Source organism: Taudactylus pleione, unplaced genomic scaffold, assembly GCF_031769625.1.
Source record: "Taudactylus pleione unplaced genomic scaffold, aTauple2 ptg000903l, whole genome shotgun sequence".
Classification (NCBI taxonomy): Eukaryota; Metazoa; Chordata; class Amphibia; order Anura; family Myobatrachidae; genus Taudactylus; species Taudactylus pleione.
The window spans coordinates 1,525,200-1,541,559 of NW_028285304.1; the positions used below are offsets into that span (position 1 = coordinate 1,525,200).

The 16,360-nt window shown below is 46.2% G+C and overlaps 1 protein-coding gene across 1 annotated transcript in view; it reads left to right on the forward strand.

Annotated features, from left to right (window-relative positions):
* Positions 1-16,360, forward strand: part of AKR1B1 (aldo-keto reductase family 1 member B) — a 31,232-nt gene that overhangs the window by 5,900 nt on the left and 8,972 nt on the right. The window contains exons 2-6 of the mRNA XM_088459293.1: positions 8,884-9,051; positions 9,667-9,783; positions 13,596-13,673; positions 13,913-14,035; positions 14,591-14,697. Of these exons, the coding sequence (XP_088315419.1) occupies positions 8,884-9,051; positions 9,667-9,783; positions 13,596-13,673; positions 13,913-14,035; positions 14,591-14,697 (593 nt within the window). The remainder of the gene's footprint in view (positions 1-8,883; positions 9,052-9,666; positions 9,784-13,595; positions 13,674-13,912; positions 14,036-14,590; positions 14,698-16,360) is intronic.

Consider the following 16,360-nt stretch of genomic DNA (forward strand, 5'->3'; position numbering starts at 1 on the left):
GTAGGTGTAGCAGGATATGTTATACATACACCCAGCAGTGATACATGAGAGGATGTGGGAATAGCTATAGGGGTCATTGCTGTATGTGTAGCAGGATATGTTATACATACACCCAGCAGTGATACATGAGAGGACGTGGGAATAGCTATAGGGGTCATTGCTGTAGGTGTAGCAGGAGATGTTATACATACACCCAGCAGTGATACATGAGAGGACGTGGGAATAGCTATAGGGGTCATTGCTGTAGGTGTAGCATGATATGTTATACATACACCCAGCAGTGATACATGAGAGGACGTGGGAATGGCTATAGGTGTCATTGCTGTAGGTGTAGCGGGATTTGTTATACATACACCCAGCAGTGATACATGAGAGGACGTGGGAATAGCTATAGGTGTCATTGCTGTAGGTGTAGCAGGAGATGTTATACATACACTTAGCAGTGATACATGAGAGGACGTGGGAATAGCTATAGGTGTCATTGCTGTAGGTGTAGCAGGAGATGTTATACATACACTTAGCAGTGATACATGAGAGGATGTGGGAATAGCTATAGGTGTCATTGCTGTAGGTGTAGCAGGAGATGTTATATACGTACAAGTTTTTTTTTTTTTTTTCTGTAATCTGTGCAATAAATATGGAGCGTATGACGTTTCCTGTTACATAACTGGGTTGTCGCCTTGTTTATGAGGACACGGCAGCAGCTGTTTGATTCTGGCGTCTGTAAAGTGTTTGAAAATGAAGCATTAAATATTTTCTGCCCCACTTACTACCTTGTGACTGTGACATAAATTAAATGGCTATTAGGGGCCAGTGAGTTTACATTGGTACTTTATCATGTCTGGCTGTGTGACAGCTAATCTCAGGCTGTAGTGGTGTCCAGTAGATTGTGTCTCCCTATATGGGGCAGGTCATGCTTCTGTGGCTCTCCTAGCACTAACCACACGCACACACTAGTATATGTGGGTGACTAGAATCTGTCCAGTCCATTGGATGTCTGTCTAGCATGGGCACCTCCTAACCACCCATATACTGTACACTAATGATGATTTCATCAGATGGTGAAGAGACGATTGGATGAAGCTGGTGCATTAGAGATTGTCTCTAAAGCTGGGTACACACTGATATGATGTCGGCACGATATGTCGTTTTCGGCCGAATTGAAACGCCGTATCGGCCTCACTGCGTACGGCCAATATACGGGCTCCTGTGGCCGCTTGTGACATCGTCTGGATCGGCCTTGCTGCACGTCCAACCGGACGATATCGCAAGTGGCCCCATTGCAGGGAATGAAGGACAGAACAAGGTATTATTCCGTCCATTTCCTCGTTCTGACGTGTACCCAGGATCTGATATGTCGGGCCGACATATCGGCTGGGTACACATCGCTCAGTGTACCCAGCTTAAGAATCGTAGACTGACATGGAAACCAATAAAAGGATTTCGTCCATCCAGTCAGGTGAGGAAGCTGATGTGCTGAGCGGGATGCAGTTCGTTTACCGGCGTCCAGAATGCCGCAAGTCGGAAACCCGACGCTGGAAGCCCGACTCTGTACTAAAGATGGGCATCTAAATGCTGACTCCTATCTTTAGCCAGAGACGCCGTAATCCTGACGCCCGCCCTCCCGAATGAAGGTAAGCGGGTACTGTTAGCTGGTGGTGGGGGATGGGGGGGTTCAGCGTGGCGCCGCGCTGGAGAGCAGGGTGCTTTCTGCCCTTCAGAAATAGGGCAGGGCACGGCGCCCTGCTGAAACAGCCTAGCGGGAATGCTAAGAATGGGTCCTGCGTGATTGCACGCATGCCCTGCTATGCCTCCGCCTGATTGGCAGAGGCATTTACTGAGTGCTGCGGGGGCGGGCAGCGTTCAGGGAGTGGCAAGGCAGCCATGATCTGCAGTTTCCTGGCCTCATATGCTGATCAGCTGCCCGTGGCTGTCCACCGGTTGCAATTGCGATCCCAGCACTGCGACAGAGGGTATCATAAACCGCCTGCTGCATTTGCATGTTTGTAAGGACTGATTTGCAAAACTGCTTGTGTGCGGCTTTGCAATTCCGTCCTCTGCTCTATTGGTGACCGAAGTCTTCTAGCCACAGAAAAGGTATATATTGGGGCTGCTGCTTTCACGCTATACTTTCTTACGATGGACAGTACTGTAGTCCACATCCAAATCTGGCACTTAGCAGGTACTGTCTCTAGAGGCTCCAGCATATCTGCCAAAGATGGAAACAACTTGGTGGGATATCTTAGATGAATGTCCAGGGAGCATGTTACAGTACACAAACAAATGTCACCAGGAGCGGTTGTAGTCACTGATACTAAGAACTGTACAATAGACATTAAATACATACAAGGCTAATACAACACGAGCAAAGTTAGAAATGCCCCATTTGGATGAGGGGATATCCTGCAGGCTAAATCCCTATACTTTGTGTCACTTTGTGACACCCCTATCTTGCTGCAGATGTATTTGTGCATATTGCGACAATTTGAAGTGACCAAATTGACCTATGCCTTATTGCCTTCTGCTTAGGCTTAAGTAAAATCCTGGGTATATTTTATCCTTCCAACACTCATTCAGTTAAATGCGATGTGCCATTTAGGAATGGCGCCTCTCGTCCTTCCACATTGCCGGCTTCCTGCACACTGTGACTAGGGGTGAGGCAGAACTTGCAATGTCACCTGTGCTGTAACTGGCCAATGTGTGCAGCAGAACATAGTCTATGCACGGCGGCATGTTGCCGGTAATGGTCCCTCCCCCTTCATGTATGTAAAGGCCATATTTACTGTTTCCAATAGATAAATGCTTTACATAACATTACAGGAAAGTCTGCATTAACGGTTTCTTCATTATAACTTTAAACATGACGCATTACGATGTAAGTTACAATGCTGACACTGGCTGAAATGCTTCACGTGGCATTACAGCCCTGTCTGCAAAACTTGTATTCCCTTCAGATTTATAGGGGGAGAGGAACAACGAAAATGCTTGTTTCCCCTGTTGAATGACTTACTGGGTTCATTTTGTCTTTACGCTCTGATTTGTCACAGATAACTAATGTAATTATATACAGTACAAAAGTCTTTGAAGCTTATTCATCAGTTGCAGACTTGGATGTCCCGCTGGCTGTCACAGCGCCTGTAAGCAATGATTGTAAATTTTCTGCATGCTGTAACTGAGTTATCCGGCAAGTGTGGTGTAATAATAATACACTCTGAGAAGGGAACCGGATGATTTAACCAAAGCAATTATTTACTTTAAATGTTATCGCTTTATAACTCGATAAGTCAGCCCGAGCAAACACTGGTCTCTTCTTCCTTTCTGCATATACCGAGAGTGGTTGTATCTTTTTTTTTTTTTTTTTATTATTTTATTGTAAAAAATAAATGTGTATACCTGAATTCTGAAAAGCCTATCTGGCTCCCTGGCCGGACGTACTGTACATCTTTAGTGGGCAGAAAATTAGGAGATATGGTAACTTCGTACTGGCGCAGCTGACTCTGTACTTGCATAAACTGTGTTAGATCATGATTTTGTAGAGCGGAACGTCGCGCTTTTTTAGGTTATTCTAATCGGCGTAGGAGACCAGTGCATCCTGGGAAGGATGTTTTTGTTTTAAGGACTTGCGTAGGTGCACCATGTAAGGGATGATTCTTGATGCAGTGGCCGCGCTGGCGGTGTACCTCCATAGTGGTGCACGGCCTACGGTAAACAGCTGATATGTGCGCAGACTAACATGGCACTACATTGAATTGACCCAAATCTCGTTGAGGTCCTTATACTAGTGCAGAGGACTAAAGCTGGGTATACACTTAACCATGTGTGTACCCAGCGATGCGACTGGACGACCGCACCGATATGATGGCCCAACATATCACGCGGCTGGTACACCTTACACTATACGGTGCTCGAGCTCCCGATAAGTCCGCACCAACGTATCGCACGGCCCGTACACATTACACGATCCGGTGCCCGAGCTCCCGATAAGTCGGCACCAGCCGCATCTCGTTACAAGGGGTTGTAGGTCGCATTGTCAGATTGGGCTGCATGTAAGGCTGACCTGACGATGCGACTGAAGATCAAACACCAGCGCACTTGGTCGTTAGTAGTGAGTACACACTAGCCGATGTTGACGATGTGTCGGCCCGATCCGCTGGATGGGACGACATTTCGTCTACATATCTGCTAATGTGTATCGAGCTTTACAGCTGTTTACTTACAGCAATGGCTGTCAAACTCCGTCCTCAGGACCCCAAACAGGTCATGTTTTCCAGGTCACCCAGCAGGTGCACAGGTGTATTATATCGATCACATTTTAAAGATGCACAGGTGGCCTAGAAAACATGAGATGTTTGGGGTCCTGAGGACATAGAGATGTATTACACAGCCCTGATTCCAGTCCACATATTCAGCAACTGGTGGCATGACATTAATATGATGGTAGTGTGTTGTGTATAATAACCAAAAAGTCACTGAAGGGGAAGTGTGGTAAATACTGAGACTCTTACTACAAGTCCCCTGTTGGGCTCTAATGACCTTTCTATTATTTCTATCTTTTGCTTGCTGCAGTTATGTGTATTTAAATATTTCAAACATCCTTTCAGTGTGCTTTGTATACAGATGTCTCATATAGCCTCCATACACCATGCAGCGCGACTTGCCTGGCGTGAATGAGCCGCCTGGTCCCATGAGACTACTAGCGCAAGGCGGCTTTTTTTTTTTTTGTGTCAAAAAAATGCGTCGAAGTCGCAGTGCGATGTGACAAGGACGCATCGGGCGACACTGCTGATTTGATATGCGACACTTGTATATCTGAGTGCGGCGGAGTCTGTAAACTGAACTTGGGGTGGTAAGAGGCCGCTGCGTGGTAGCACTCTGCACGCTGATTGAGAGACTCAGTCACGTCACAGATATACAAGTGTCACCCATCGAATTAATCGTCTGTCTCCTGGTGCGTCCTTGTTGCATCGCACTGCGACTAGAGCTGGGAACACACTGACAGATCGATTGGCCGATCAATTGATCAGCCAATATATATGGTGCCTGTCAGCCAGTGTGTACCAGCGATGTGTCTAAATACGTCGTACACAGACAGATCGCCCCGGCTGTGCTGCACGGCCAATGGACAGCTATATCTGCAGCTGTGTCCATCGGCAAGTGTGTACGGGCGATCAGCAGGGGAAGCCGCGGGGGGGGGGGGGGGGGCGACACGCCTCCCGGGCAGTGGGACCCACAGCTGCCTGGAAGATGGTTGTCAGTGTATATGAGATATATTTGCAGATCACTCGATCTGCTGATAAATATGCTAGGTGTGTACCCACCTTTTTTTAAGGTGGGTACACACTAAACAGATATATCTGCAGATGATGGTAGTTCGAGCACTCAGAACAACCATAATCTGTGGCTGCCCGCAGGTCCCGGTGACCAGGGGGCGTGTCCTGCCCCCTCCTCGCGGCTGCTGCTGTGTGTACGGGTGGTCTGCAGACCTATTTGTCCATCGACTGTGCAGCACAGCCAATGCGGGTATGTCTGTGAACGCTGACGTCCACTGACATATCGCTGGTATAGTGTTCACTCTAGCTCCGGCGCGAGGCAGGGCGCCGCGACAGTGAAGGGGGGGTGGTCATCGAAAAGGGGGCGTGTCTATAAGACGCGTCCCCTTTTCGTCACTCTTGGGGGCGTGCCCGGCACTTACGGACACGCCGGGCAGCCCCCAAGCCCTGCAGACAGGGAGAATAGATGCTGGGTGCATGCCCCCATCGTCTGTTCTCCAGCGGTAACTGGGTCACCGCACATTTCTTCACCCGCGGGACACTGCGACCCGTGGGTGAAGACAGCTCCCGCAGGCTGTTAGGGCAGGGCGCTTTTTGCCCTCCTTCTGGAGGGCAGGGCGCTTTTTGCCTTCCAGAAAGAGGGCAGGGCGCCGCGCCCCGCTAAAACAGTCTAGCGGGAACGCTACTGGTACACACTGCCTGACGGGCAGCAGATACATTGGCCGATCAATTGATCGGCCAATTTATCTGTCAGTGTGTTCCCAGCTTTAGACTCCTTTTCGGCAAAAAAAGACGTAGAAATGACTCCTAACGCTATCAAAGTCTGGCGGGACCAGGCACGCCATGAGGGGCTATTTGGCGCCACTACAGCAAAGACGAGTGAGGACACCTCTATGTTAAAAACTTGAGGAGCTTTGTCTTTGCCAGAGGTGGGTAACCGCTGACTCTGTTGTGGAACTAAAAGTCGCAGTATGCCCGGCCATCTATTCTAGGGAAGGATTGGGAGTGCGGAGTCTGTAAGCTGTCACGAGCAGGGCCCTCTGCCCTCATGTACTATTCCTTCCCTCACTTATACTATCCTCTCCTCCCTATGATCATTGTGTATAAGCCATGTCCTGTACTGTAAGTGACTTTGTACTTAGTCTATAAGGTGCCGTGGACCCCTTCTGGCTACATTTAGATGAAGCATAATATAAGTATAAGGTTTACCTAAACAGTAGCGGGTGCTTGTGTCTCTGCCGCATGAGTGTGGTCACTGTACACAGCGGTTTATATACATCTCAGGTGTGTGTGATATGTATTATCTGGTACAGTTGCACCTCACATGTGATTGTCTTCTGTCTATCACCACCTCATACATGCAGGCAGTGTTACTTTAAGTAATTCCCGTGTGCGTGTGTGTGTCTTAAACGGGACAGACTGTTAGTGATATGTAACGGGCACGCACTGACAGGAGTGTGATACCAGCTGAGTGTGCCAATGATGCCTAAAGGTATAAGATCTATGCTTGAATAGTTGTAACTTGTTAAGTATGGGTGTAGCCGTTCCCAATCACAGGGCGTGCTCTCGTCAGGTCTCTTGCCACAGGATATGTATAGTTATCAGTGTACAGTACACCTGCAGAAGGGCAGCACTTTATATAAGGTATTGTCAAGTTTGCCTATACCAGTGTTTCTTAACGCCAGTCCTCAGGGACTCCTAACAGTGCATGGTTTCCAGATCTCCTCAGTGCAATAAGTAGCACCCCTTGTGGATCTTTTTTTAAAATGTGTCAGCCAGTAATTAATTTGCCTCTATGCCAACAAGGAGATCTGTAAAACATGTGCTGTTAGGGGTCCCTGAGGACTGGAGTTGGGGATACACTGGCCTACACAATAGGTGCTTGTGAATGCTGTCGCTGTACACATCAGTGTACTACAGCACGGCTGGTGTAATGGTTAGCATTACTGCCTCGCAACACTGAGGTCTTGGGTTTGATTTCCACCAAGGCCCCGTGTGGAGTTTGTATGTACTCCCCGTGTTTGCGTGAGTTTCATCTGGGTACTCCGGATTCTACCCACACTCCAAAAACATGGTAGGTTAGCTGGATGTGTGTGTGTGTGATAGGGAATATATAGATCTTTTTGGAAACTTTTATTTTCAATGAATAAATGTTACATCCGCTACAATGTATTGGGGGAGCTCTATGGATTGTTCACCCAAGAATATTTTTGAGCTCTGACCAATCTGAGATGGGAAATGCTGCAAGACACATGCGTAATGTTTGGTTCTGGTCATGGGGTGTTGGAGGTTGTAGGGAAACTTGACCAATCCCTAGGAATCAATATAGAACAGTAGTAGTAGCCCTAATAAAAGTATTTGAACTTATTTTGTTGCAAAGGGCTGTTATATGCATATTTTTTTTTTTTTTTTAGATGTGTGAAAAAATGATTAAAAAAACCCTGTGTTTTGGGGGAAAAAAGTACCGAGGTTAAATTTGGGGTACATGTAAATGGGTACTAGTATATTTTGATGTCTATAAAATGAATATTTAAAAATCTAAAATACACCGACTGCAGCCTCCTGCAATCCCAAAAACACCTGTCCCACATATAGGCGCGCCCCCCCCCCCCCCAAATTACCAGGCCCCCACTTTTTTCCCATTTTCCAAAACTTGGGGCCTGATTCACACTGATGCCATGTACAAGCGGCGATGTTATCGGCCTGCGTATACGGTGATGGCGTTATCCTCACAGGGCTTTCTCCGGTATTTTTTCACAATTTATTTTTAGCACTCGGGCAGATCACATTTCCCATTACAAGTATGAAAAATGCTTTTTGCTTACTAAAAATAAGCAATTTTGATTTATAAATTTATATCTATCTCCTTTTTATTATTTATTGGGGGGGAATTCAATTACTGACTGTAATTGCAGCAATGTCCGGTAGCACAATCGGCCTTGACATGGATTTGCGTGTTTTTCTGCACACTTCTATGGAGTGCGACGCAGTGTGTTCATTGTGAATTTAATTTGCCCCCATATTGCGCCAGCATATTCTAATTTTCTAATTCACATGTCAAATATCGGGCGTTCATTATAAAAATCGAGACCGTTTGTGTGAGAGGAACCTTTACGTACCATTTCCTGTACTGTGGAGCGGAAGCCTCTTGAAGGGGCCCACGAGCATCATTGTGTCTGGTTATTGTTACCATAACCCATATTGTACATGGCTGAAAGTCGCAGAAACATAGAATTTAACGGCCGATAAGACCCACTTGGGCCATTTAGTCTGCCCGCTGGTCCATTCTCTATCACATAACTGGTAATGACGTAGGTTTACTGGAAAATGGACCAAAACTGCAGCGATTCGTCCCATGTACAACACAATGTAAAGCTGCTCAGAGAATTGACAACCAAGAGCAATCGGTTACTCCGATCTGCACAGCAGACTTGGATCCTGGCTTTAGCAAGTCATGGAAACTTTGATATGTTAATGTTCTCTTTATGGTGCTTCTTCGCTTTCTTTGTACTTTTAGAGTCTATTATGTAATGTTTCATCTTACCTGCCTATGACTGAGCGCGTTCTGCTGTACCGCACTCCTAGAGAATAACCTGTTGTGTTGTCTTTTCAGTCGGAGCCAGGCAAAGTGACAGCGGCTGTGGAGAAGGCTTTGGATGTGGGATACAGGCACATAGACTGCGCCTTTGTGTATCAGAACGAGGCGGAGGTTGGAGAGGGAATTCAGAAAAAGATCAAGGAAGGTGCGGTGAAGAGGGAGGACATATTCGTCACCAGCAAGGTAAGAGGCGGAGGCCACAACAGAAGTCCCACATCAACTGATTTCATCACTACGGTAGTGTGTGACCATCGTACGCCTGCTGGCGCAGATGGTGGATGCGCTCTGACGCTTACCACATCTGCTTGTGAATGCGGCCATAATCCATCAAAGCAAATGGCATCCCAGAGTCCAATAAGCTCTATAAAAGGACACAAGGTGCCCAAGCCCAGGGTAATTCAGCCACTTGGTCAGAGATGTGAGTGTACGGCCAGGCCTCTCTGCAGTCTGACCAAGTGGCCGGATCTCCCGGTGTATGGGAACTTGCCTGCAGAGTTTACTAACGAGTAATTGTCATTCTCATTCTATCTCTATCCACATCGCCCCCAAAGCTGCGTCATATGGCCGCAGCTTGAACAGTGTAGCCCAAAAACCTCTTCAGTGCTTTCTTCAAAGACGGAGACTACATACGGCCTGCATATTGAGCGTACGCTGAATAGGCGATATATTTCTGTAGGGAGGGACCTCTTAGCGATGTAGATATTTTTGTTTTTATTGCAGTATTAAAATGTAAAAAAAAAGTGATCGGTAGATTTAGTGACGTGACGCTTTGATTTTTTTTTTTTTTTTTTTTTGCAGCTGTGGTCGACCAATCACAAGAAGTCTTTGGTGAAGGGAGCCTGCCAAAAGTCTCTCGATGCTCTGAAACTGGATTACTTGGATCTCTACCTAATCCACTGGCCAACAGGATTTAAGGTAATCCCGATACAACTGCCTGCTTTCTGCCATTCCTGCTGACTCTTTATGTATCCTCTGCAGTAATCGCACTGTGCGGTCTTTATCTAGACCTTAATGTAATGCTGAATCCCTTTAAAAAAAAAAAAAATATATATATATATATATATATATATATATATATATAATAAATCCTATCCATACTTTTTGAACGGGACTGTATCATTTTAAAACATTATGGAAATGTCGTAAACAATTGAGATTGTTGCAGTTGTCATAGCTAATTGTCAGCGAGTCACGATCACATATTGTCTGTAAAGCGTTACCAGGCAGGGTGACAATGAGAGATCCTTACTGGGCCATTGCAGGCAGATCTGCGCAGCAGTTTTCCCGGGCGCCCCCTCGTTCACCTCGCAGTCCCGGTTTAAATCTTTAGCGGGTTTGTGGGGAATGACGGAGAAGCCGCCTTCCTCATGTCTGTTGCCCCTTTTTTTAAAGTAATACAAAAATATGCAGCACCAGGTGGCCTCAGTGAGGGGCGCACAGGCAAATCGTGCTGTGCAACTGGGAATGTGGCTTCTACAATGGACCGGTCATCCATTTGTGGGCTGAACAAACATTCCTGCTGTCTGCATGGTGAGCGGTGACTTGACTCCTAATCTAATTACTAACAAATGCCAAATGTTTAAGACTTTATGGATGTTAGATTTGCAGCGACTCCTACGGTTGTTTAATAACCAGAACACCAGCGTGATAACGACAGTTACAAATTAGTTTGATAAATATCACATTGCTAGAATGCACTCAGGAATTCAGAACATAAGTGTCTTATGCTAGGTACACACTGGCTGACATATCAGCTGTTCAATAGAACGGGCGATATATCGTGTATGCGTCGGTGGTTGTGTATAGACGATATGTCTGAGCAACTTTCACAGACCTATCGTGTCGGCTGTGCAGCACAGCTGATGGCATATACAGTTGGGCCCAGCTACTTTGTTGCTCATAGCGCGCCATTCAGGCCTCCTGTGTCACGCCATGGAACGTTACGTGATGGCTGTACTGTGGTATTCTACAACGAAAGATAAGCCATGGTAGTGTTCACTCTAGGTCCGGCAGCAGGCGGGGCGCCGGACCTAGAGATGAAGCACTTCGGCCCAAAAGGGGTGTGACCAAAGAAAAGGGGTGTGTCTTTATTACGAGTCCCCTTTTCGTCACTCCTGGGGGCGTACCCGGCCCTTACAGACATGCCGGGCAGCCCCCAAGCGCTGCGGTCACTGTGAATGGATGCCGGGCGCATGCGCCCGGCAACAGTTCACCGGCGGTGACTGCTGCGCCGCTGTTTTGGCCACCGGCGGGACACTGCGACCCACAGGCTGTCTCAGCGGGGTGCTGCGCTGGAGTGCAGGGTGCTTCAGAAATAGGGCAGGGCGCGGCGCCCCACTGAAAGAATCTAGTGGGAACGCTACCATGGCATGTAATACACTGCTTAACCTCTAGGTGGCGAGTGCTCCACTGAAATTTGTACTGCGGTGGGATGTTGAGAGAAATCCTTAGAGTGCAGTAGAGTTCCTTCAAATAACTGAACTTCAGTTGCTCTGTCATTGTTATGCTTAGTGTGCATCTTCTGGTCAATGTTAGCTACTGTACGGCTTCTTTATTGGGACTGGACAGTAATATGCATCTACTGTAGGGTCACTTTTGGGGACAGGTACTTTGCAGCACAGTAATAGAGATGTGTCCACATACATCTATTCTCCGTGCGCTACAAGTTGCTCCACACATAGCGCAGGAGTGTGACTCTGGGCCTGATTCAGAGCCGGAAGCTCTGACCAGAGCGTTCGCTCTGAGTCAGGGCCCTCCTACCTAACATTGGAGCGGGCATAGCTGTGGGTGACCACCCACAGCATATGCGAGCGGCCAAAAAGATGGTCGCGATGGTCAAGACCATCGCGACCATCGGGCTTGCGACGAGACCCTGCGGTAGGGTTTCGCTGCTGCAAGCCCTGGAGTGATTTTGGCCCTATCAGAGCCAAAATCACTCCCACTGACATCACTAGTGATGTCAGTGGGGCCGGACCCAGACGGTAGGCGTTCCCAGACGCCTCTGTCTGGCAGCCACGCCCCTGGCACGCCCACCAAAGGGGGCATGCTGTCACTCCCCATCGACAGCGCGCCCCCTTTGGTGCGAGACCCCGAGCGACTGTCGCTCGCCGGGTCTCGCGCATGCGCACGACGGAGCTCCCTCCGTCATGCGCACTTGTGCACCATCGACCCGCTAGTGAGCGCTCAGCTCTCGTGAGCGGGTCAGAATCGGGCCCCCTGTAGCGCCGAGTGTCTTTTTGTGCATCTTTTTTACCTTTTAAAATGTCTTATTGGCACAAGCAGCTTCTGCTGATTAAAATGATATGCAGTATGCCTATGTTCTGTGAGCCAGTGCGGGTGTATCTTCAAGCAAATCACTACATTAGTGTTACAGTCGCTGTTAGTGTAATGTAGCGTTTCACGTGCAGATACACCCACACTGGCTCACAGAATATAGGCATGCTGCATATCATTTTAATCAGCAGAAGCTGCTTGTATTATCAATTCGCTGTATGATTCAGACGCATTTGAAGGTAAAAAGTTGCATAAAAGACACTCACGCTACCGAGTCATGCCATATTAGTATAGTACATGTAAACACATTCATCACGTCTCAGTGAAACCTGTGCGTGCCTGTGACCCCTGTCTGAGCCCATGAGACAAAAAAATATAAATATATATTTTTGTCCCAAGTACAGGTTTCACACACTGTACTGTTATTTAATACTTTTACACATTCTTCTACAGCACAGATTCCATGACCATAATGCTGTACTACAGTATACCGAATCATAGCTTCTGTCAGTCAATCATCGGGCGGTGATACAGAAAATGCATTGGAAATCTGACGCATGCGCTGTGTAGTTTAGGAAAAGCGACACCTGGTGGACAAAGTTTTATTACACGATATGACTTTTTTTTCCAGTTAAACATTGTGTGGCACGAGATGCATGGCACGCTACATGGCTGTATGGAGCAACAAACTAGCTGGGCACATCTGTAGATCAGTGCATCGCGCTGTGTACGGGAGGTCAGCCGACCACACATACTCCTTGCTGCGCAGGCCGCCGGTGACTGACATCTAACATCCCAACTGGGCGGGCAAATGTAAACGCCCGTCCAGTTGTGATATCAATCGCCGGCCTGACGTTTCATGACTGACAAATGTGTGTGCTCTCGCCAATCATCGGATAGGATGGCGGATCGGCCGGATGTTTGATCCGTTGTCCTAGTGTGTATCCAGCTTTACAGGTTTTACTTTTTGACTGAACTTGTAATGCATTGTTTTTTATATTTTGCTCATCATAATCTCTGGGATTTCCTGTCACTGTTTGAAGTGAGAAAATGAAGAAGGAAAAATGCAGGGACCTGTCCGTCCGCCATACCTTGCACGTGTCTTGGCACCAGTTCTGGGTCTGAATTTTCCATAAGTGTTCTCCCAGTGACTGACTACGGACTGTGATGAAGTATAAAATGTATTACTGGGTTTACGCTTGTTAAGCAACTACAGGAGGATTAAAATTGTGAACTGTAACTTCCAATTAATGTGCATTAGGTGAGTGCCATGAATCGGTGGGACCCAGTGCTCTCTGGGCACCATACCCAGATCACGCAGGCGGCACACTGATCGCTATACACCAGATTGAACAGCATCTCGCCATCAATCCTCTCCAGCATGGGAGTGCTGTGGTTTTACCTGTAATGTCCATTTAAATTAGAAGTTGAAGCCTTTGCTTTGTACTTTGCAGGCTGGAGATGCGTTTTTCCCCATTGATGAGCAGGGGATGGTGCTAGAAAGTGACACGCACTTTTTGGAAACGTGGGAGGTAGGTACAGCTATGGCATTGGGCTGTGGTCATTCTCCAGTCCCAGGTGGCTACAGACTGATCTAAATAAAGGCACCTTGTAGGCTTGTCTATTATGTGATACAGGTGTAACATTGCATTCTGCAGTCCTGTGTAATTGGGCACGTCACAATGCTAACCTAGTGGCTTAATAATTTAAAGGGGTTCTCCAATTAAGTCATGTGTGATTTTATATAATGTATGTATTAATATGATATCAGGGTATGGAGGAACTTGTCGATGCTGGGCTGGTGAAAGCCATCGGTGTCTCAAACTTTAACCACTGCCAGATTGAGGAACTTCTGAAAAAGCCAGGTCTAAAGTACAAACCGGCTGTCAATCAGGTAAGTGGCCTCCTCTAATGTCTGCCTTATTAATATTGCAAAGGAAAACTGTCTGATACTTAAACGTTTAGAGATGGGAATCGAATGTCAAAACATCAGAACATTGATGTTTTGGTTCCAATGTCAACGTTTTTACAGTCTATTTTGTGATTTTTATTTTTTGTCTGTCTCCACCCAACCCCAAATGTTTAATTGCCATAGAATTTGTGTCAGGGGTGATTGGCTTCACCCCTACCTGCTGGGAGTACCTGGGGGAAAATAGACATACGGGAAGTCCCTATTGAAGCTGTAACAGAATTTAGATGAGCGAATGCTCGGTTACTGCATCCGGTCTCAGAGCTGCATGTACACGGCTGCTCACCTTTCCATGGCATCAAATGTTAACTAAACATTGCGTTTCAATTTATTTTCTTCCGATGTCCAATCCCTACTTACCCCCTGCAGCTTTTACTTACTGTATTGCTTTGTTTGTGTGCTCTTCAGCCGGGGTCTATATCAGGTGGTATCTCTCCAACAAAATCCATTAATGGTGGCTGACTTTTATTTCTATTACAGATTGAGTGCCATCCTTATTTGACTCAGAACAAATTAATTGATTATTGCCAGTCAAAGGGCATCGTGGTGACTGCTTACAGTCCCCTGGGTTCCCCAGATCGACCTTGGTGAGTCTGAAATAACTTCTAAGAATGACTGATGGATTTATAGGTGTGCCAAGTTTTCTATAGCTTATGTTTATGTAAGATCCCATAGTACTTTTTGTGTGTCTGCAGTGCCCCCTAGTGGTCATCGCAGTTTAGTAGTTTTGTGCTTTTGTTAGGCTACATCTGTTCTGGCTGTGTTTGTTTTTTTTATTTATTTTCATACCGTAGGTAGTTTGGTGAAGCCCTCATCATGCAATAGGGGGAAGTAAAGAGACTTAACTGACAATCTTTTTTTTTTCCCCAAAACTTTTTTTTTTTTTTTAAATTTTGTTTATTTTTTCTTTCTTGTGATTGGATTAGGTCAAGGACATATTATTTTTTTTTTTTTTTACTTCTCAAACACTATTTTTATTTTAAAAAGAACAAACAAGGGGGGCGTGGCTTGGATGTGAGCCTGACTGGACGCACGCTTCTGAGCTCTCCCGATAACTAAAGCTTTACCGGAGATCCGGAGACGTCTGACTAGCCATACCTTGTTGATACTGGACCGGGTATATCCTCAGTAGAACGTGGAGGGGTCGGATCCACTCCCCGCGACACTTGATTGCCGCGATCAATAGAGGCCTTGTGCAGAGACAGAAGCCGCGGACTCGATTTCCGGCTGTGGTGAGCGCGGCTGTTTGGAAGTGCACAGCGCTGCCGATTTTCTTCCTAGCCTGAAGACACCCGAAGCGGGGACTTGTGAGTACATAAAGGGGTATCCTGGTTGGCAAAGGTGACTTGAGGTTAGATCTACAGCAAGACTGCTATAGATGTTTATTTTCAGTGACTTTCAATACAGACGCCCGCCATTTTAAGAACAAAACCTCACTATTAAGAGCCTTCATTTGGGGACACATCCTGACTCAGAAGAATTAATAACAACTTATTTCCCCCCCCATTGCCAATGGATATTTAAAGACATTCATCATTCACTTATAGTAAAGTTAATGCTGGGCTGGTCCCAAAGCATTTACTTACTCTATTAATACTTCCTTTAATATTCATGTGGTATTAATATTTCACTCATTCAGTGTGATTTGAGACCAGTTTAGATGTAGTAATTACCTCTTTCACAGAGCACCGTTGCTATACCACATTCCTAATAAATAATAATCAATAAAAGGAAGAATATTAAGTATTATTGTATATTCAATTCCTATGGAAAAATATTTCCAAACTTCAACACCGCTGAAACCACAACAGCAGAGACAAGAGAAACGGAGAGCTGAGACGAACATGTCGTCGGGAAGCAATGCTGACTCTGCATTACCAGCAGCTAAAAAACCAATACTTCCGCAAGATTCACTATCATCCAAGCAAAACCGCATAATATCAGACACCCCTATTACCTACAATGATGTTGTAGAAGCTATAAAATTGACCATGGGCCCACTTCTATCACAGGCAGTATCCGATATTACCTCACAATTGAAAGACCTAAGTTACAGAGTTACTGCGACGGAACAAAGAGTTAGTGAAAATTTTCAAGATGTTTCCCAACTGAAACACACAGTTAAAAAATTAGAACAAGACAACTACCATCTCTGGAATAAAATAGACGATTTGGAGAACAGGTCTCGTCGAAACAATATTAGATTGGTTGGTCTACCAGAATCCATTAAAGGCTCAGAATTATCACATT